Source organism: Triturus cristatus, chromosome 7 (assembly GCF_964204655.1).
Source record: "Triturus cristatus chromosome 7, aTriCri1.1, whole genome shotgun sequence".
NCBI lineage: Eukaryota > Metazoa > Chordata > Amphibia > Caudata > Salamandridae > Triturus > Triturus cristatus.
Window position 1 is genome coordinate 1,152,745,894 of NC_140590.1, and position 21,773 is coordinate 1,152,767,666.

General features: G+C 51.1%; 1 protein-coding gene across 1 annotated transcript in view; it reads left to right on the forward strand.

Moving 5' to 3' along the window:
* Window positions 1-21,773, forward strand: part of KDM3B (lysine demethylase 3B) — an 867,558-nt gene that overhangs the window by 327,855 nt on the left and 517,930 nt on the right. Inside the window, exons 12-13 of the mRNA XM_085618404.1 lie at window positions 726-833; window positions 1,455-1,582. Of these exons, the coding sequence (XP_085474530.1) occupies window positions 726-833; window positions 1,455-1,582 (236 nt within the window). The remainder of the gene's footprint in view (window positions 1-725; window positions 834-1,454; window positions 1,583-21,773) is intronic.

The window sequence follows — 21,773 nt, forward strand, 5'->3', positions numbered from 1 at the left end:
AGGATGGTTGATTTCAATGTTCCTTATTTCAAGTTGTTTAAGTTCTCATTCCAGTGTGTCTAGTCTACTTCTAATGGACCTCCGTATTCTGTGTCCTTTAGAGATATATTCCCCCCTAATCTTGGAGGCTTGAAAAGGTTATTTTTTGGTGGGTCTAAGCCTGCGTTTTCTTTGGACCACAACTAGTGTACAACTGCAGCATGATTAAGATTAAAATCTCTGGGGCTGTTTCTTACTACTCCAACATAGATGTACTGTTAGTTTGTACTGCACATCTGGATGTCCACAGACCTGAGTCCTAACGTAAACTTTGTTTCTAATTCATTTAAGAAAATCAGTAAAATACATATAATATAAATGATATTCTAAAAAGAAAACCGCTTACTTTGATAAAGATCTCTCATAACATGTCTGATACTCATTACCCAAGTCAATTAAATTACCAAAACTAAAATATTTAACACTGTGGCAGAGTATACATTGCAGCAAGTATAATACAATTAGTTATCTGTGTTTTCCCATGTTTTGATGGCAAGTAGTTTTGAGGAGCATATCTAATAATATGGCCACATGCTAAGCCCAGTAATAAATGGGGATCTGCTAAAATCCTGGTTAATCGGCTTTAAAATCAACAGTATATTTTGTGAATATTTCTGTTTTTGCAGCATGTGAATTGCTGCATAATTAATTTCATAAAAGTTAAAGACTTCTGTTTATAATTTTAGAAGTGGAAGAAACTGGTGATGAAGAGGTGTTTTCATGGTTGAAGTGTGCAAAAGGACAGTCTCACGAACCAGAGAACTTAATGCCCACTCAGATCATCCCTGGAGCAGGTGAGCGGTTTCCATTTAGTTTCCCCTATTTTGTTTCCAATTAACCTCGTTGAGAGATGATGGTGGTTTTTGAAAAATGTGGGTGGTGGGTATGATCATATGGAAATAGTCATGCTTTTCTCTTCAGCAGCTTTCTCATTTTTCTCTTACAACGTTTGGCAGTGTAGGAGGAAGGTGGTTTTCCCAAACGTTGGTTGGTTCTTTTTGTACTGACTTCCTTACTTTGCTAGTTTCACGCTATAAAAATGTATGTTTCAATGTACCTCGGAGTTGATGAGTTTTCGAAATTAAGTTGTTCAGAATGTGGCATTTATTTGGAGAAAACCTGCTGTACACTGTGGGTAAATGTCACAAATGTTTAAATTGGACTTCTGTCACGCCTACTAATGGAAGAAATGTGCATGTATTGGTACATTAAAACCATAAAACATATTTAAAAACCTGAGACCTAGTGAAGTTGGTGCTGGTCAGTTCCCTTTGTAAAGCCCTTGACCTTTGTGGGCTCATGCTCATCAGTACCTGCTTTTTACTTTTTAGGTAAATAGTGCACATGCTGGGTAAGCTTGCTCTAGAAGTAGATTTTAAGTTTGTCATTTTAACATTTGATTTCTGTTTTTCCAGCACTCTACAACATTGGAGACATGGTTCATGCAGCCAGAGGGAAGTGGGGTATCAAAGCCAACTGCCCATGCATTAACCGACAAAATAAAACTGTACTGAGGCCAGCAGTGACCAACGGCATCGCCCAGGTATGAGACCTAAAGTAGTGGAGTTGGTGATATTGCACTGGTGTTGGATTTTAAAGCTTTACAAGCTCCACCTACATGTTTTGAAGGGGAACCCTTTAACGTAGGTTTGTAACCTCTCTGGATTGACCACTTTTCAGGTGCCACTTCAAGCAACTCTAGATGGACTGATGTCCTGAGTTTGCTGTCTGAGAGCATGGAAATGATATGATTTGTTATTTAATCTCTGAGAACCTTTTTTTGACAAATAGGCATTCACAGGCATGAAACAGATGCTGTTAAAGACTGAGATGTAATGGTATGTGACCCCGGTGCTAACGTTCCTGCTTGTACTGTGAAAATACAAATGAGCATGGCTGGATTTGTCTGACTTGTGATACTGGCACTTTCATTGTTTCATAATTGAGGTGACTCTATAGTCCAGTTTCGCAGCATGAATCTTTCTGGATTTACTATGCTGTGTATTATTCTGCCATCCAGTGGTTGGGTCCGGAATTGTTGTATTTCTTTTTTTTTTTTTTTTTCCTTCTTTTTTCGTGGCCCAGGTGGACATTGACATACCACCATTTGGTGCCCTTGTGACGTCGACGCGCTTCCTCCGGAAGCTCCCACCTTTGGTCGCCATCTTTAGATTCTTTTTTCCACCGTTGGGTCTGGATCGACAGTGAAGGAGCTCCAAAACCTTTGGAGAGAAGTATCAACGAAAATCTACAAGAACATCGAAAGATCACCGGAGAACATACTGGATTACTAGTGTCGTACAGAGGACAAAGAAAGAGGAGAAACCACATCGAAAACTTCGACGTTTCTTTCGAGAATGCGCACACAGGGGGCTCACCGGGCGCGGTGATGGACAAAACTCTTTAAATTCTTCACAAACTGCCACCACAAGTATGCGCAGAAGGACCAACACCCAGATTGCAATCTCTGCATGCTGCTCGACCATCGAAGTGAGGACTGCAACACCTGCACGGCATTCAGCCCGAAGACCCTCAGAGTAAGAGAGAGGCAAAGAAGAGCAAACTACAGCATGCAGGGGACACCTCCATCGCTCCGAGATTTGGAACTCTCCAGTGGATTGGAAGACAACATCGCTGAAGGACTGGAGGACGCCATAGCCATTGAGGTAAAAAAAAAAAACGCCAAAGGAGTTAAGAGTCGTCGAGCCCCAAACACTCCACTGATACTCGCGGAAGTGAGTCATAGTCCTCGCAAGGAGCTTTGCCGTCGAAACACTTGACGTCTGCAACTGCATCCAAGGAAAAACAGCCCGTCGGTTCCTTCGAAAAGGACTCCCAGACGGCGAAAACCCAAGATAAGAGAAAGGCGTCGAAGAGCAGCCACAAAAGGGAGGCTTCGACGTCGAACAATGAAGGCCTGAAAGCATCTACGACTTCGACAACCGCGAAAAGGAAAGCCGAAACCCTCTACGCCGAACACACGGCCGAGATGGAAAAGAAGAAGAAGAAAAGGCTCGAGGCCAAGATGGCAAGCATCTTGCAACGCAAGAAAGTCTTCGACAAGAAAATGAAAATGTACAGCATTCCATCGAAAACCACACCCAAAGCCGAAAGGTGCGTCGAGGAAATTCAACCACCGACCACACCAGAACCTGGCGAGGAACAGGAGGAGGAAGAACTGTACTACGGTGACGCCGAAGGGGAGGAAGACTAGCAAGCGTACCAGGGCTCGACATCCTCGGAGGCGCAGGATTTGCAGTGGCAGGATCTCAATGCTGAATCACCGGAAGGTGTAGAATCCTATCCTTCGAGGCCACCGGCGAACGCCATAGGGATCTACAATCAGGTCATCAAAAGAGCTGCAGACACATATGGAGTGCAGCTAGAGGAAGAGAAAACCCAATCTTGCTTCCTCTTGGAGACATTGTTGCCATCACAGGCTAGAAGCCAGTTCCTGCCCATGCTCCCAAGTGTGCTGGACCAGGGGAAGGAGGCCTTTAAGGAACCTGCTATGTGTAAAGCAGTAACACCAAGAACAGAGAAGAAATATAAATATTCTTCAGAGGACCCTATGTATATTAGGGGATCAGTACTAGTCGACTCAATTATCACATCCACGGCTAGGAAGAGGGCAAATATACCCCAAAACACAGGACCACCTCCAGATAAGGAGAGCAGGAGAATGGACCTAAGGAAGATGGAAAGAAGTGCGACGATCCAATGGCGCATCACCAATTCCAATGTGCTCATCAACACACGCATACCAGCACTGGGAAGAAGTGGGAGAACTCCTAAAACACCTGCCAGAGCAATACCAGAGAAGGGCGAGCCACCTGGTAGAAGAGGGGAAGAACATGGCAAATGCATGTTTGAAGTCTGCCCTAGACGCAGCGGAAACATCAAGCAGGCAGATGATGCTTGGAATAACAGAGAGGAGGCATGCCTGGTTAAGGATCTTGTGCTTCAAGAATGAAGTTCAGAACAACATTCTGAACACACCCTTCAACGGGGAACTGCTTTTCGGCACTCCAGTTGAAGAAAAACTGAATCAACTTAAAAAAGGACAACGAAACAGCTAGGTCCATGGGGGTGCTGCAGTTCAGAGGTGTGAGAAGGGGGACCCCATCAAGGAGGCCAACGGGTAGGGGGAACCACCAACCTGTGGCACCACACCAAACTTATCAAGGAGGTAACCAGGGACAACAGCAGGGACAGCAGCAGCAAAGCTGTCAGTACCAGCCCCGAGGACAATCCTTTCGAGGGCGCGCATGAGAAAGGAGAAACGGACAGAGGGGGGGGGGGGGGGGGTCAACAACCCACATCCAAGTAACTCCTCAGTAGAACCAACGCACACCCAGCCTACCTCTCTAGGGGTGCAGAAAGAGACAACACAAAGAGAAAGACCAAATCAAGATCAACAAGAGTTCCCCCAGCACACAACACCAGTAGGAGGCAGGATAAAACACTTCCTCCAGGAGTGGAGGAAGATCACATCAGACAAATGGATACTAAACCTCATACAATACGGTTACTGTATAGACCTTGAAAATCAACCACCAAACAAAAGGCCAAGAGGCAGAGTACACTCAGCAAAAGAGCATGCACATTTGCTGCAGGAAGCACTAGAACTTCTAAAGAAAAGAGCCATAGAAATAGTACCATACAAGGAACGGAACAAAGGGGTCTACTCCACCTACTTCCTCATACCAAAGGTGGACGGAACCTTACGACCAATTCTGGATCTAAGATTCTTGAACAGGTTCATAAAAACTCAAACATTCAAAATGACGTCACTCCAAGAGGTCATACCCCACCTACAAGAAGGGGATTACATGGCAACTATCGACTTAAAGGACGCTTGCTTGCACATCCCCATCAACAGCAAACACCAACATCTACTAAGGTTTATGATCAACAAGACTCCCTACCAGTTCACAGTGCTGGCATCTGCACCAAGGGTTTTCGCAAAATGCCTGGCAGCAGTAGCAGCACACTTAAGGAGACAAGGGATACATGTATACCCGTACCTAGACGACTGGCTGGTAAAAGCAAACTCCTACAACAAGTGCAAGCAGCACATGGAAGAAGTCATACAAACATTAGCCCATCTAGGGTTTTCAATCCATTGGGGAAAATCATCAATAGAACCAGAACAAGTGAAGATATTCTTAGGTGCAGAGATCAACACCATACAGAGCAAGTTGATCCCAAGTGCAAAGAGAAGCTTGGCAATATTGAAGGAGACACGTCTGTACCAAAGAAGGCAAGTTCTGACAGTGAGGACAGTCAGCAAACTGATGGGAATGATGGTGTCATTCATACATTTGGTCCCAAATATCCACCTACACATGAGGCCATTCCAAGAATGGATTCAACAACAATGGTCACAAGCAACAGGGAGTTGGGAAGATCTAGTGGCTGTCATGCAAGCAGTACAGCACGAAATAGCGTGGTGGAACAAAAGGAGCATTACACAAGGGAAACCTTTCACACAACCAACTACAACGGTGACCATCACAACAAATGCCTCCCAGATGGAGTGGGGAGCACACACAAACACCCTCAAGGTGAGGGGATTGTGGTCACAACAGGATGCGATAAAGCACATCAACTACCTAGAGCTAAAAATAGTGTTCCTAGACTTAAAAGCTTTTCAGAAACAACTGTACGGACACAGTGTACTAATCCAAACGGACAATACAACCACCATGTTCTACATCAACAAGCAAGGAGGGACACAGTCAGTGACACTATCAGTGCTGGCACAGTAAGTATGGAGATGGGCAATTCCAAGACAAATAGACTTGCTAGCAATACATCTACCAGGGATGGACAATGTGGAAGCAGACAGACTCAGCAGACAGACGTCTGCAGCCCACAAATGGGGAAACCAATCAACAAGAAATCCAAAAGATATTCCACAAATAGGGAACGCCGCAAATAGACCTGTTTGCAACACACCAAAATGCAAAATGCCAAAACTTCGCATCCAGACAACCATGCAAACGGTCCCTAGGGAATGCGCTATGGATAAGCTGGTCAGGGACATTTGCCTACGCTTTTCACCGATACCACTGCTATACAGGGTACTAAACAAATGCAGATTCAGCAACATGACGCTAATACTGATGGCACCGCAGTGGGCCTGACAAACCTGTTTCTCACAGATCATGGAGATGGCACAAGCGCCCGCACACAGGTTCCCCACAAGAAAGGACCTGTTAACAATGCAAAACAGAAGGGTTCTACACCCTGAGACGGAGAGCCTCAGCCTCGTAGCATGTCTCCTGAAGACCTAGAGTTTGCACACCAGGAAGCACAATGGCGGTGCTCAGAGAGGCAAGGAGACCGACCACAAGAAAGTGCTACGTAGCAAAGTGGAAAAGATTCTCCGAATGGTGCATTAGGGAGACGCTACAAAGAAAAATTACCAAGGAATCAACAGTACTAAAATACTTTTTTTTTTTTTAAACTTTATTGACCATTTTAACATATCACAGTAATGCCATCATAGTTGCTCACTGCTTTGACATTCCAATCGAAGCAGGTACTATGAAACATAAAGAATCGATACCAATTCTGTCATGGCTCGTAATAATAAGAAGAGTATCAACAGCCGGTTGGAGGAAAATTAAAGAAAAACACAATCACCACGGCCCCCTTCCCATCCCCCAGCAGAATCATGCGTTGATTAGCAGCGGAGATATGAATCCATTCAAACCCAACAATCACGGGAGCGGCCATAAAGCGAGAGGAAACCCATCAGTACAGGACAGGGAATCGTACTGGGCTTCTGTGGTTAGCGGGCCATGAAACTGTCTATCCGACCCCAGCAATGACAATGCCCAGTTCTAGCTGTGAGTAAGAGGCGTGTCGAATGGATTCCACATAAGACCTGTATGGACCCCAAATGTCCTTGGGATGCGAAGAGGTAGGCAGTGTACTGGAATACACTTCACTATTGGTATTCCAATGAGCCAGACTATTCAGCCAACTCTGCAAAGTGGGAACTGACCTACGACCCCCAGTGAATAGTGATTTCTCTCCTGGCCAGCAGTAAGCTTAGGGATGCAAATTTCCTAATGGTTTTAGGGAAGTTCACCACATAACCCAAAAGTGCCCCCTCTGGTGTGGGGATGAGGGACAGTTTGATCATGTCGCCTAGCGTTTTGTGCACTTTCTCCCAATATGGTTGTAATGTGGGGCAGGTCCAGGTGAGGTGTGCGAAATCTGCTTGTGGGGCGTCGCATTTGCGGCAGGTGTAAGGTCTGGTCAAGCCTATGAGCTTTGACAGGTGTGATGTAAATTCTGCGCAGAAACTTAAAATGTAGTAATTTATACCTGCTGTTGAGTGAAATGTCTTTCGTGACTGAACAGCATTTCTCCCATTGGTCGTCTGTAATGGGGCGGCCCAAATCACCCTCCCGATCCTTACGGACCTTGTCGTCGTTAACAGGCAGCATCCCAGAGCATGCCTTATAGAGTTTAGATATGAGGTGTACACCGCTTAAGCTCTCGATGATGAGTGAAAGTGGAGTGAACAAGCCCGGTTCGATGGGAAATCCAGAAAGCGTGGCCTGCAAAGCCGAACAGATCCGTCAGGAAACAAAGCTGTCTATAAACGTAGCGTCATGAAAACGGCCATCTTCCATTGCGGAAAAGATATGTCCGTCGGGATATAGGTCGCCCAGTTTTGTAATGTCAAACTTGGATAAAGTACGCTGTACCAGTCTCAACCCGCTATGGGCAGCCAGCGGGCATTGGGGAGAGGAAGAGCTGAGGAGTATAGTGTCGGAGAGCCGGTGTACCGTTTAAGTTTATCCCATGCCCAGCTGGTCGTAAAGACCGTCTGTATATCATTAGGGTCTCTGGCCACACTTTTAGGCAAGACGGCGGACAGTCGCTCAGGAAGAACACAATCTTCTTCCGGGCGGAAGAACGGGATCCTGGCGTCAGGGTGATACCATGCAAAGGCATAGCTACATTGAGCAACGAGATAATATAGGTGGAGATTTGGCACCCATACCCACCCCACTCATAGGGCAGAGTGAGAACCCGCCAGTGGACGGGGGCCTGTTTGCCCCCCAGACCAATCGTGTGAGGTGCGATTGTATCTTGGAAAAGAAACTGTTCGGGAGGGAACTGGGGATATTGTTAGATATTCAAATTTGGAGTGCACTATCATCTTGATAATGGCTACTCTGCCGGCGATGGACAATGGCAGCCGCAGCCATCTCTCCACCTGAGCCTCAAGTGCCCCGACTGCCTGGCCATAGTTAAGGCGGAGGATCTAGTCCGTATCCAAGTGGATGTGGATGCCCAATATTTGAGGGAATCAGAGCACCACTCGAGAGGGAACTCGCATGCCCATTGGTTTGTACTGGAGGTTAAGGGGAAGATAACTGACTTGCGCCAGTTGATGCCTAGGCAAGAGTGCTGGCCAAAACTGAGAATCTCTCTTATGAGTGGCTCTGAATTCACCTGGGGTTCTCTCACGTACAGGATGGTATCATCCGCGTACAGCGAAACCAGAAGGGGACCGATGTTAAATTGTAGGCCCCTTTGCAGATGCTTTTCCTGGAAGTGACAGATTAAAGGGTCCATGGCAAGAATAAATAATAAAGGCGACAGAGGGCACCCCTGGCGTGTGCCGCAGGAGAGGGGGAAAGGTCAAGATAGTGTGCCGTTTAGGCAAAGTCTCGCTGTGGGGCGGCTGTAGAGCAGTGCCGTGGTGGCTATGAATCCCACCGGCATACCTATTTGGCGCATGACCGACATGAAGAAAGGCCATTCCAAGAAATCAAAGGCCTTCTCTGTGTCCAGTAGACTTGCAGCGGCGGGGACCTCGGGGCTAATTATGTGGAGGACCGAGAACAGTGTACGAAGATTCAAAGAAGTCGAACAGTGGGGGACAAAGCCAGATTGGGACGGAGAAATAATGAGTTCGAGGCATGTGGGCTGCTGAATTCATATCTGTGCATAGATCGCCGCCTAGTGTTGGGTCCGGATGATTGCACATTGTTGTCCTGGAAGAGTCTTCGAAGTATCCTGAGATGGGTGACTCCTCCCCTGGACCACAGTGCGCATGGGCATCCTCTCCATCCCCAGATTGTTTTTTTCCGCCATTGGGTTCGGATGCAACTATCTTAGCTCAACTTCGGAATACTTAGTTTTAGGCCAAAAGGCCTATAGTTTTCGTCGGTACAGTTACCGTTCGGTGTCGACTACTAGTTTTAGTGCTCCACACCCTCTTCCAAATTTCGAATCGAATTGGTCCAAACTTCGACGCTCCATCGACGATGGAATCGAGAACTCCGTTCAAGAGGTGTCCGTTGTGCCACGCCAAGTACCCTCACATCGACGTCCACCCAGTCTGTAACAAATGTCTCTCGCCGGATCACGACAAATCGAAATGCATGGCCTGCGCGCGGTTCCGATCCAAGAAAACTCTACGGAACCGACGGGCAGCGAGGCTCGAGGCGCAGCAGGCAGCTCCCGCACCCACCAACATATTCAGCACCGAGGACGCCGAGAGCGTGGAAGAAATACTATCTAGCCCCGCTTCGGAGCATGGTTCCCAATCGGACGACGATGACGAAGAGCTCTTTCGACGTGAAGAAGCCGTCGACGAGGTAGGGGACTTCGACGAAGCCTATGGGGCTGAAGAAGACAGCTCTCCCGAGGAGTTAGGCCAACCCATCGAAACGGAGGCCGAAATTAGTCGTCAGGCTCCGGTCGAGGGATCGCCTTCGGGCCTTACCCAAGACCTAATCCATGGTTCCTCGGCCCCGCCTTCCGGCCCGGCATCGAACACTATGCAAGAGCCAATATTACCCAAGACGACCGGGTTGTTAAACCCAAAAACATCCATCGCTCCAGTCCCTTCAAAATCGAAAGCGAAACTGGTGGTGGTCGGATCAAAGGCGTCGAAACAGTCCACTGCCCCGGCGCCGACGCCGAAAAAAGTCGTCGGCTCCGAACGCGTACAGAAAGACTTCAGCGCCGAGCTCACCGCAGGAGACGCGGTCGACGCACAAAAGAAGCGCGCCCTCTGGCACCACAAGGCACCGACACCTTCGGCGCCGACACCGAAGCCCGTCGTCTCCGCAGTCAAAATGGCCGCCTCGGCTACGTCGACGCCTAAAGCACCGATGCCGAAGAAGTCCTCGACTACGTCGACTATCGATGCATCCCTTCAAGCCAGTGACCCCCTTCCGACAAAAAAGTCGGGGTCGGCCTCCACGCCTACTACCAAGATGCCCACCAAACCACCATCTCAGTTTGCTGTGCAGCAGGTCTCAGCATCTCTACAACGTATCCGGGACCAGGTAGCCCTCCACTCTACCTCGGGTCCCCACACTACCTCACCCTGTAGAGTGCACTCGGAGCCCACCAACATTACCTTTGGGCTGCCACCGACATCGGCACCGAAACTCTTTCAAATTCGGACACGTGTCCTCCACACACAGTCCACCACCTCTGGCCTAACAGAACAAGACCCTTCAGGGCCACGATTTATCGACGCCGACACTGGCAGGCTCATGCTCCACAAGCGCAAGATCACGCCAGTCAGGGAAGAGGTGCCATACAAAATTCCTCTTAAACGCAAGCTACCGGCGGAGCAGGAACCAGTGCTACAAGAACACTTCCATCCCCTCCAACTAGCTCCGCAGTCCTTTTCTCCTACCCCTTCTGAATCGGACCCGATGCAGGAATATGGTGGGGACGATACCATCTACCCCGGGGAAGCTGATCCCGATGAAACACAGGATCCTGATCAGGCATGGGATGACCCCACAGACCCAAGTGTCACACCACATGCTCAAGATGCGCAACTCTACAATATTAAAACGTCTCCTACAGAGGACACGGCCACATTTAATGCCCTTATCCAACGGGCTGCTGCTCATCATGGGGTGGAACTACACTCTGACGCCATTGAGGAGGACTTCCTGCTTGACACTTTAGCATCTTCGGAAAGAACTGTCAAGACTCTGCCCATGCTTAAAGGGGTTCTGAAGCCTGCCAAAGACATTTTCAAGGACACCACAAGAGCCCGAGTGTTAAACCCCAGGATTGAAAAGAAATATAAGCCTGCACCTGGTGACCCTAAATACATTAGGAGTCAGTTGCCATTAGACTCTATGGTGGTTGCCAACGCTCGCAAAAGAGCCCACTCACAGACAACTGGTGATGCTCCTCCCCCAGACAAAGAGTCAAAGGTCCTTGAAACATCGGGCAAACGTGTTGCAGCGCAAGCAGCCAATATCCTGCGCATTGCCAATACACAAGCACTCCTGGAACGTTATGACAGGTCACATTATGACACGCTGGAGTCACTGCTCCAACACCTACCAGAGGAGTATAAAGAGTCAGCCGAACTCCTCATTAGAGAAGGACAACTCCTCACTAATGCGTCCATAAAATGCGCCCTAGACGCAGCTGACACAGCGGCCAGGGCAATAAGCACAAGTGTCATGTTACGACGCCATGCCTGGTTACGCATCTCAGGCTTCAAACCCGAGATCCAAAACAATATCCTCAACTTACTGGTTAACACAGAATTTTTATTTGGCCCAGACGTTGACACTACCCTAGAGAAAATAAAAAAAGACACAGATACTGCCAAATCTATGGGGGCGCTACAAACCCAACAATTTCGTAGTGGCTCCTTTTGTCGCACTGGAAATAGGGGAACGTCAAGGGGCCAGTGTTCACAACAACAGTATACTAAAGGTGGCACACAAACCACCTACGACAAAAACAGGGGTGGATATCGTGGATCCAGCACCAAGGGCAGGGGACGTGGATATGGCAACACCAGGTCCTCCCCAAAAAACAAACAGTGACGCCCTCTCCCTACCCCCCGACCACTTAACACCTGTCGGGGGACGACTCCAGCTGTTCCTGCCCGCATGGAAGAACATCACCATGGACAGGTGGGTCAGGGACATCATTCAACATGGGTACTGTCTGGAACTCACTTCCACTCCACCCAACATACCACCAAAGCACCGTCCTATGTCAGCCGAACACTTAGATTTACTCCAGCAAGAAGTGCTTGCTATGCACGCAAAAGGGGCCATAGAAGTAGTGCCCACCGCCCAGCAGGGCACAGGAGTGTACTCTCTATACTTCTTGATCCCAAAAAAGGACGGCTCGCTCAGACCTATCCTAGACCTGCGACCCCTAAACCTATATATACTATCGGAGCACTTCCATATGCTCACCCTCCAACAGGTTCTACCACTACTCACTCAGGGGGATTTCCTAGCTACGCTAGACCTGAAGGATGCATACTTCCACATACCAATACACCCTTCACACAGGAAATACCTCAGATTCACCATTCAAGGGAATCACTATCAGTCCAAAGTTCTCCCCTTCGGAGTAACAGCACCCAGGGTCTTTACCAAGTGCCTGGCGACAGTGGCCGCGCATCTGCGAAGACAAAATATTCACGTCTTCCCTTATTTGGACGACTGGCTTGTTCAGGCCAAGTCAGCACAACAATGTGCCACCCACATGTCCCACACCATTCACCTTCTTCACGATCTGGGATTCTCACTAAATTACCCAAAATCAGGTCTCCAACCTGCGCACGTACAACAGTACTTAGGCGTGACAATCAACACTCTGGCTACCACAGCTCAGCCAACTTTAGTGAGAATCAACAGCATGCAACTGCTGATCTCAAAATTCAAACCTCAACACTCCCTTCCGGCGCGAGTGTTCATGCAGCTGATAGGCATGATGGCCTCCTGCATCTTCATAGTCCCGCACGCGAGACTACATATGCGCCCGCTGCAGGAGTGCTTGGCACGTCAATGGAATCGGACTCAAGGACAATTGAAAGACCTAGTGTTGGTGAGCGGTCGGGCATACAACTCTCTGCATTGGTGGAATCCACAAAACCTTTGCAAGGGCCGACCGTTCCAAGAGCCTGTTCCACAAATAATACTGACAGCGGACGCGTCTCTCCAGGGATGGGGAGCTCATGTACTCAATTACACAGTGCAGGGACTATGGACCACACAACAAAAGAAGATGCACATCAACCTTCTGGAACTGATGGCAATCTTTTTGGCAATGAAAGCATTCAAAGTACACCTGTGCAACAAAGTCGTGTTGATCCGGACGGACAACATGACTGCCATGTACTACATACAGAAGCAGGGAGGAACACACTCTCCACAGTTCTCATCTGGCTCAGAGCATGTGGAAGTGGGCCATTCAGAGGAACATCTTCCTCATGGCGGAACACCTCCCAGACAAAGACAACCAGATGGCGGATCTGCTCAGCAGACACAGCCACCAGATGCACGAGTGGGAGTTACACCCATCAGTACTCCAACCGTACTTCCAGCAGTGGGGTCATCCAGAGATAGACCTATTCGCCACAAGGGAAAACGCAAAATGCCAAAGCTTTGCCGGCAGGTTCCCACATCCACAGTCGCAGGGCAATGCGATATGGATGAACTGGTCCGGCAGATTTGCGTACGCTTTTCCCCCAGCACCGTTGATACCGCTGGTGGCACGCAAACTGCGACAGCACTCACTGACACTCATCCTGGTTGCTCCAACATGGGCACGCCAGCCGTGGTACACCACCTTTCTGGAACTTTCCGTGGTGCCGCATCAAAGGCTGCGGATCAAACCCGCGCTTTTGACGCAGAACCATGGAGAAATTCAACACCCAGATCCGCAACAGCTGAACCTGGCAATCTGGCTCCTGAAGTCTTAGAGTTTGGCTACCTAAACCTGCCACCTGACTGTATGGAGATCATTAAGGAAGCTAGGAGACCCACTACCAGAGCTTGCTATGCAGCCAAATTGAAGAGGTTTGTCATTTATTGCAACAACAATCAAATTAACCCGCTAGACGCATCTATTCAAAACATAATCTGCTATCTATTACACCTATACCAATGCAATCTGGCATACACCTCAATACGTGTCCATTTAACAGCAATAGCAGCCTACCTCCAAAACAGGCAGCACCTCTCTTTATTCAGAGTGCCTGCCATCAAAGCCTTCTTGGAGGGACTTAAACGAGTAATTCCCCCAAGACACCCACCAGCACCGGTGTGGAACCTCAACTTGGTCCTCACCAGACTAATGGGTCCGCCCTTTGAACCTCTCCATTCTTGTGAGATTCAATTCCTCACCTGGAAAGCGGCTTTCCTGGTTGCCATCACTTCCTTTAATTGAGTTAGTGAACTCCAGGCACTAACCATTCAAGAGCCATTTATACAAGTTCACGCAAACCGGGTCGTACTACGTACCAACCCCAAATTCATGCCTAAAGTAATATCGCAGTTCCACATGAACCAAACCATTGAACTGCCTGTTTTCTTTCAAAACCCACAAAATGTCGCTGAGAGGATGCTCCACACACTAGATGTAAAGAGGGCCCTCATGTACTATATTGACAGAACTAAAAACTTTAGGAAGACTAAACAACTCTTTGTTGCCTTCTCTCCACAACACAAAGGCAACACCATTTCCAAAGCAGGTATAGCCAGATGGATCGTTAAATGTATCCAAATTTGTTATCAAAAAGCTAAACGCACATTAACGATTCCACCACGAGCCCACTCAACACGGAAGTTAGGGGCGTCCATGGCTTTCCTGGGAAACATTCCTTTACAAGAAATATGTAGAGCAGCCACATGGTCCACTATACATACATTTACCAAACACTACTGTGTAGATCAGGGATACTCATAGTACGGCCCGCGGGCCGCCAGCGGCCCGGCAAGCCTTCCTTGGCGGCCCGCGGACCTTGCAGACATCGTAAGCACCGCCGGTTGCAGCAGCGCGGAGCTATGGGGGCCGGGACGGGTGATTCTTTTAAAAGCCATTCACTTGTTAATAAGGCTTTGTTGTATTTCACCTCTTCTTAGCGCCCCTGCATCTCCCCTCTGATTGAGTGGAGATGCAGGGGCGCTAAGAAGAGATGAAATACAACAAAGCCTCATTAACAAGTGAATGGTCTTTAAAAGACCTGTGAAGTACTTGGGTGCGGCGGCTGTTTGTGTTCCAGGGAAGCTAACTCTGCGCCGGGTGAGGTGACGGACAGGGGGCGGGGGGTGAATGGTAAAAGACTTTTGTCCTATTTCAGCTCGTCATGGAAGGAAGTTGCTAATAATTGTAAACCTAAGACTTATTTGTGAAAATGGCAAAAGGCTCTGTAGCCTTATTTTAATCCCAGCCTTATTTTAAGCTTCTACACATCGAATTCTATTTTTCATGACATGTTTAATTTTCTTTTCAAAGGAAAAACAAGGTGTTCATTGAGAAAAGTGAATGCTAGAATTGCTACATGTTGCGCAGGTTGAAAAATTGAGTATAAATAGTGTTACCTATAGAGCAGGACAGACTGTTTCGTTAATTAGATAAAAGAGATACAAGGCTGATGTTGTGTACACATTAATTATATTGCACGTACAGTATCACAAGTCTCGTTACTGTTTAATTCAGGTAGTCCGTGATCTTTAGATATTTTCCATCTCTGTTGCCTCGATAACAAACCCATCATCGTAAGGTAGACACAAATGGCTCACCGCTGTCATCTCGCGGCGACTCTTTTTCAAACAAGGTGTTGCAACTCCCTCCGTGATTTGTGGCTGCACTTTGAACCCTGAAGGTTACCTACTGAGGGCAAACACGCCCTCGCTGAACAAATGGATAATGCTATGGGAGCTCCAAGGACTCCTTCATCTTTACAGGCCGATGTCCAAGGGGTTCCTTCATATTCTTTTGGAAATTGATAAGAAAACAAATAAGAAAGTAGAGACAGAGAGGGAGGTAGACAAACGCAGTGAGTGAGGCAGAGGGAGAGAGAGAGAGACAGGGAGAGTGATAGAGGGAGAGAGAGAGAGACAGGGAGAGGGAGAGTGATAGAGGGAGAGAGAGAGAGACAGGGAGAGGGAGAGTGATAGAGGGAGAGAGAGAGAGACAGGGAGAGGGAGAGAGTGATAGAGGGAGAGTGATAGAGGGAGAGTGATAGAGGGAGAGTGATAGAGGGAGAGTGATAGAGGGAGAGTGATTGAGGGAGAGTGATTGAGGGAGAGTGATAGAGGGAGAGTGATAGAGGGAGAGTGATAGAGGGAGAGACAGGGAGTGGGAGAGTGATAGAGACAGGGAGAGGGAGAGACAGGGAGAGGGAGAGACAGGGAGAGGGAGAGACAGGGAGAGGGAGAGACAGGGAGAGGGACAGGGAGACAGGGAGAGGGACAGGGAGACAGAAAGAGGGAGAGACAGGGAGACAGGGACAGGGAGACAGAGACAGAGACAGAGACAGGGAGACAGAGACAGAGACAGGGAGACAGAGACAGAGACAGGGAGACAGAGACAGGGAGACAGAGACAGGGAGACAGAGACAGGGAGACAGAGACAGGGAGACAGAGACAGGGAGACAGAGACAGGGAGACAGAGACAGGGAGACAGAGACAGGGAGACAGAGACAGGGAGACAGAGACAGGGAGACAGAGACAGGGACAGGGACAGGGACAGGGAGACAGGGAGACAGGGAGACAGAGACCGGGAGACAGAGACCGGGAGACAGAGACCGGGAGACAGAGACAGGGAGACAGAGACAGGGAGACAGAGACAGGGAGACAGAGACAGAGACAGAGACAGAGACAGAGACAGAGACAGAGACAGAGACAGAGACAGGGAGACAGAGACAGAGACAGGGAGAGGGAGAGACAGGGAGACAGACAGAGACAGGGAGAGGGAGAGACAGGGAGACAGACAGGGAGAAGGGAGAGACAGGGAGACAGACAGGGAGAAGGGAGAGACAGGGAGACAGACAGGGAGAAGGGAGAGACAGAGGGAGAGACAGGGAGACAGAGAGGGAGAGACAGAGACAGAGACAGAGACAGGGAGACAGAGACAGAGACAGAGACAGAGACAGAGACAGGGAGAGACAGGGAGACAGAGACAGAGACAGAGACAAGGAGAGGGAGAGACAGGGAGACAGACAGGGAGAAGGGAGAGACAGGGAGACAGACAGGGAGAAGGGAGAGACAGAGGGAGAGACAGGGAGACAGAGAGGGAGAGGGAGAGACAGAGAGACAGAGACAGGGAGACAGAGACAGGGAGACAGAGACAGGGAGACAGAGACAGGGAGACAGAGACAGGGAGACAGAGACAGGGAGACAGAGACAGGGAGACAGAGACAGGGAGACAGAGACAGGGAGACAGAGACAGGGAGACGGAGACAGGGAGACAGAGACAGGGAGACAGAGACAGGGAGACAGAGACAGGGAGACGGAGACAGGGAGACAGAGACAGGGAGACAGAGACAGGGAGACGGAGACAGGGAGACGGAGACAGGGAGACGGAGACAGGGAGACGGAGACAGGGAGACGGAGACAGGGAGACGGAGACAGAGACAGGGAGACGGAGACAGAGACAGGGAGACGGAGACAGAGACAGGGAGACGGAGACAGAGACAGGGAGACGGGGAGACGGAGACCGGGAGACAGAGACAGGGAGACAGAGACAGGGAGACAGAGACAGGGAGACAGAGACAGGGAGACAGAGACAGAGACAGAGACAGGGAGACAGAGACAGAGACAGAGACAGAGACAGGGAGACAGAGACAGAGACAGGGAGAGGGAGAGACAGGGAGACGGAGACAGGGAGACGGAGACAGGGAGACGGAGACAGGGAGACAGAGACAGGGAGACGGAGACAGGGAGACGGAGACAGGGAGACGGAGACAGGGAGACGGAGACAGGGAGACAGAGACAGGGAGACAGAGACAGGGAGACGGAGACAGGGAGACGGAGACAGGGAGACGGAGACAGGGAGACGGAGACAGGGAGACGGAGACAGGGAGACGGAGACAGGGAGACGGAGACAGAGACAGGGAGACGGAGACAGAGACAGGGAGACGGAGACAGAGACAGGGAGACGGGGAGACGGAGACCGGGAGACAGAGACAGGGAGACAGAGACAGGGAGACAGAGACAGGGAGACAGAGACAGGGAGACAGAGACAGAGACAGAGACAGGGAGACAGAGACAGAGACAGGGAGACAGAGACAGAGACAGGGAGAGGGAGAGACAGGGAGACGGAGACAGGGAGACGGAGACAGGGAGACGGAGACAGGGAGAGGGAGACAGAGACAGAGACAGGGAGACAGAGACAGGGAGAGGGAGACAGGGAGACGGAGACAGGGAGACGGAGACAGGGAGACGGAGACAGGGACAGGGAGAGGGAGACAGGGAGACGGAGACAGGGAGACCGGGAGACGGAGACAGGGAGAGGGAGACAGGGAGACGGAGACAGGGAGACCGGGAGACGGAGACCGGGAGACGGAGACCGGGAGACGGAGACCGGGAGACGGAGACAGGGACAGGGAGAGGGAGACAGGGAGACAGAGACAGGGAGACCGGGAGACGGAGACCGGGAGACGGAGACAGGGAGACGGAGACAGGGAGACGGAGACAGGGAGACGGAGACAGGGAGACGGAGACAGGGAGACGGAGACAGGGAGACGGAGACAGAGACAGGGAGACGGAGACAGAGACAGGGAGACGGAGACAGAGACAGGGAGACGGAGACAGAGACAGGGAGACGGGGAGACGGAGACCGGGAGACAGAGACAGGGAGACAGAGACAGGGAGACAGAGACAGGGAGACAGAGACAGGGAGACAGAGACAGAGACAGAGACAGGGAGACAGAGACAGAGACAGAGACAGAGACAGGGAGACAGAGACAGAGACAGGGAGAGGGAGAGACAGGGAGACGGAGACAGGGAGACGGAGACAGGGAGACGGAGACAGGGAGACAGAGACAGGGAGACGGAGACAGGGAGACGGAGACAGGGAGACGGAGACAGGGAGACAGAGACAGGGAGACAGAGACAGGGAGACGGAGACAGGGAGACGGAGACAGGGAGACGGAGACAGGGAGACGGAGACAGGGAGACGGAGACAGGGAGACGGAGACAGGGAGACGGAGACAGAGACAGGGAGACGGAGACAGAGACAGGGAGACGGAGACAGAGACAGGGAGACGGGGAGACGGAGACCGGGAGACAGAGACAGGGAGACAGAGACAGGGAGACAGAGACAGGGAGACAGAGACAGGGAGACAGAGACAGAGACAGAGACAGGGAGACAGAGACAGAGACAGAGACAGAGACAGGGAGACAGAGACAGAGACAGGGAGAGGGAGAGACAGGGAGACGGAGACAGGGAGACGGAGACAGGGAGACGGAGACAGGGAGAGGGAGACAGAGACAGAGACAGGGAGACAGAGACAGGGAGAGGGAGACAGGGAGACGGAGACAGGGAGACGGAGACAGGGAGACGGAGACAGGGACAGGGAGAGGGAGACAGGGAGACGGAGACAGGGAGACCGGGAGACGGAGACAGGGAGAGGGAGACAGGGAGACGGAGACAGGGAGACCGGGAGACGGAGACCGGGAGACGGAGACCGGGAGACGGAGACCGGGAGACGGAGACAGGGACAGGGAGAGAGAGACAGGGAGACAGAGACAGGGAGACCGGGAGACGGAGACCGGGAGACGGAGACCGGGAGACGGAGACAGGGAGACGGAGACAGGGAGACAGAGACAGGGAGACAGAGACAGGGAGACGGAGACAGGGAGACAGAGACAGGGAGACAGAGACAGGGAGACAGAGACAGAGACAGAGACAGAGACAGGGAGACAGAGACAGAGACAGGGAGAGGGAGAGACAGGGAGACGGAGACAGGGAGACGGAGACAGGGAGAGGGAGACAGAGACAGAGAGAGGGAGACAGAGACAGGGAGAGGGAGACAGAGACAGGGAGAGGGAGACAGGGAGACGGAGACAGGGAGACGGAGACAGGGAGACGGAGACAGGGACAGGGAGAGGGAGACAGGGAGACGGAGACAGGGAGACAGAGACAGGGAGACAGAGACAGGGAGACGGAGACAGGGAGAGGGAGACAGAGACAGGGAGACGGAGACAGGGAGAGGGAGACAGAGACAGGGAGACGGAGACAGGGAGAGGGAGACAGGGAGAGGGAGACAGAGAGAGGGAGACAGGGAGAGGGAGACAGGGAGAGGGAGACAGGGAGAGGGAGACAGGGAGAGGGAGACAGGGAGAGGGAGACAGGGAGAGGGAGACAGAGAGAGGGAGACAGGGAGAGGGAGACAGAGAGAGGGAGACAGAGAGAGGGAGACAGAGAGACAGGGAGACAGAGAGACAGGGAGACAGAGACAGGGAGAGGGAAAGACAGGGAGACAGGGAGAGGGAAAGACAGGGAGACAGAGAGAGGGAAAGACAGGGAGACAGGGAGACAGAGAGAGGGAAAGACAGGGAGACAGGGAGACAGAGAGAGGGAAAGACAGGGAGACAGGGAGACAGAGAGAGGGAAAGACAGGGAGACAGAGAGAGGGAGACAGAGAGAGGGAGACAGAGAGAGGGAGACAGAGAGAGGGAGACAGAGAGAGGGAGACAGGGAGACAGAGACAGAGACAGGGAGACAGAGACAGGGAGACAGAGACAGGGAGACAGAGACAGGGAGACAGAGACAGGGAGACAGAGACAGGGAGACAGAGACAGGGAGACAGAGACAGGGAGACAGAGACAGGGAGACGGAGACAGGGAGACAGAGACAGGGAGAGGGAGACAGAGAGAGGGAGACAGACAGGGAGAGGGAGAGACAGGGAGAGGGAGAGACAGGGAGAGGGAGAGACAGGGAGGGAGAGGGAGAGACAGGGAGACAGGGAGGGAGAGGGAGAGACAGGGAGACAGGGAGGGAGAGGGAGAGACAGGGAGACAGGGAGACAGAGAGACAGAGAGAGGGAGACAGAGAGAGGGAGACAGAGAGAGGGAGACAGGGAGAGGGAGACAGGGAGAGGGAGACAGGGAGAGGGAGACAGGGAGAGGGAGACAGGGAGAGGGAGACAGGGAGAGGGAGAGACAGGGAGGGAGAGGGAGAGACAGGGAGACAGGGAGGGAGAGGGAGAGACAGGGAGACAGGGAGGGAGAGGGAGAGACAGGGAGACAGGGAGACAGAGAGAGGGAGACAGGGAGAGGGAGACAGGGAGAGGGAGACAGGGAGAGGGAGACAGGGAGAGGGAGACAGGGAGAGGGAGACAGGGAGAGGGAGACAGGGAGAGGGAGACAGGGAGAGGGAGACAGGGAGAGGGAGACAGGGAGAGGGAGACAGGGAGAGGGAGACAGACAGACAGACAGACAGACAGACAGACAGACATGTGTGAATGCCCGGTCTGGTGGCTCAGTGGACGAAGGCGTCTGCTGCAGGGGCCTGTGTTCAACCTCATGGCCAAAGTTTTTTTTTTTGCTCTAGCCCCGCCCCCTCCCCCACTGACCCCGTCCCTCACCGGTGCGGCCCTCGGCCACAAACTACACTGTAAATGTGGCCCCCGAGAGAAAGTTTGTGAGTACCCCTGGTGTAGATGTACACTCAAAACAGCAGGCAGCTGCAGGACAGGCTGTTCTCAAAGCTCTTTTTCAGACTGCTGCAGCTGGCACGGGTAGCCGCCGCTAATAGGAGGTACTGCTGTGTATTCTATGCACAGATATGAATTCAGCAGCCCACATGCCTCGAACTGAATATGCTACTTACCAGTATGCATCTGTTCTTGGCATGTAGGGCTGCTGACATTCATATCGCCCACCCTCCTCCCCGGCGCCTGTCGCAGCTGCAGCTCTCAGAATTACTGTATAGCATGGTCATCACTTCCTGTATCTACTCCA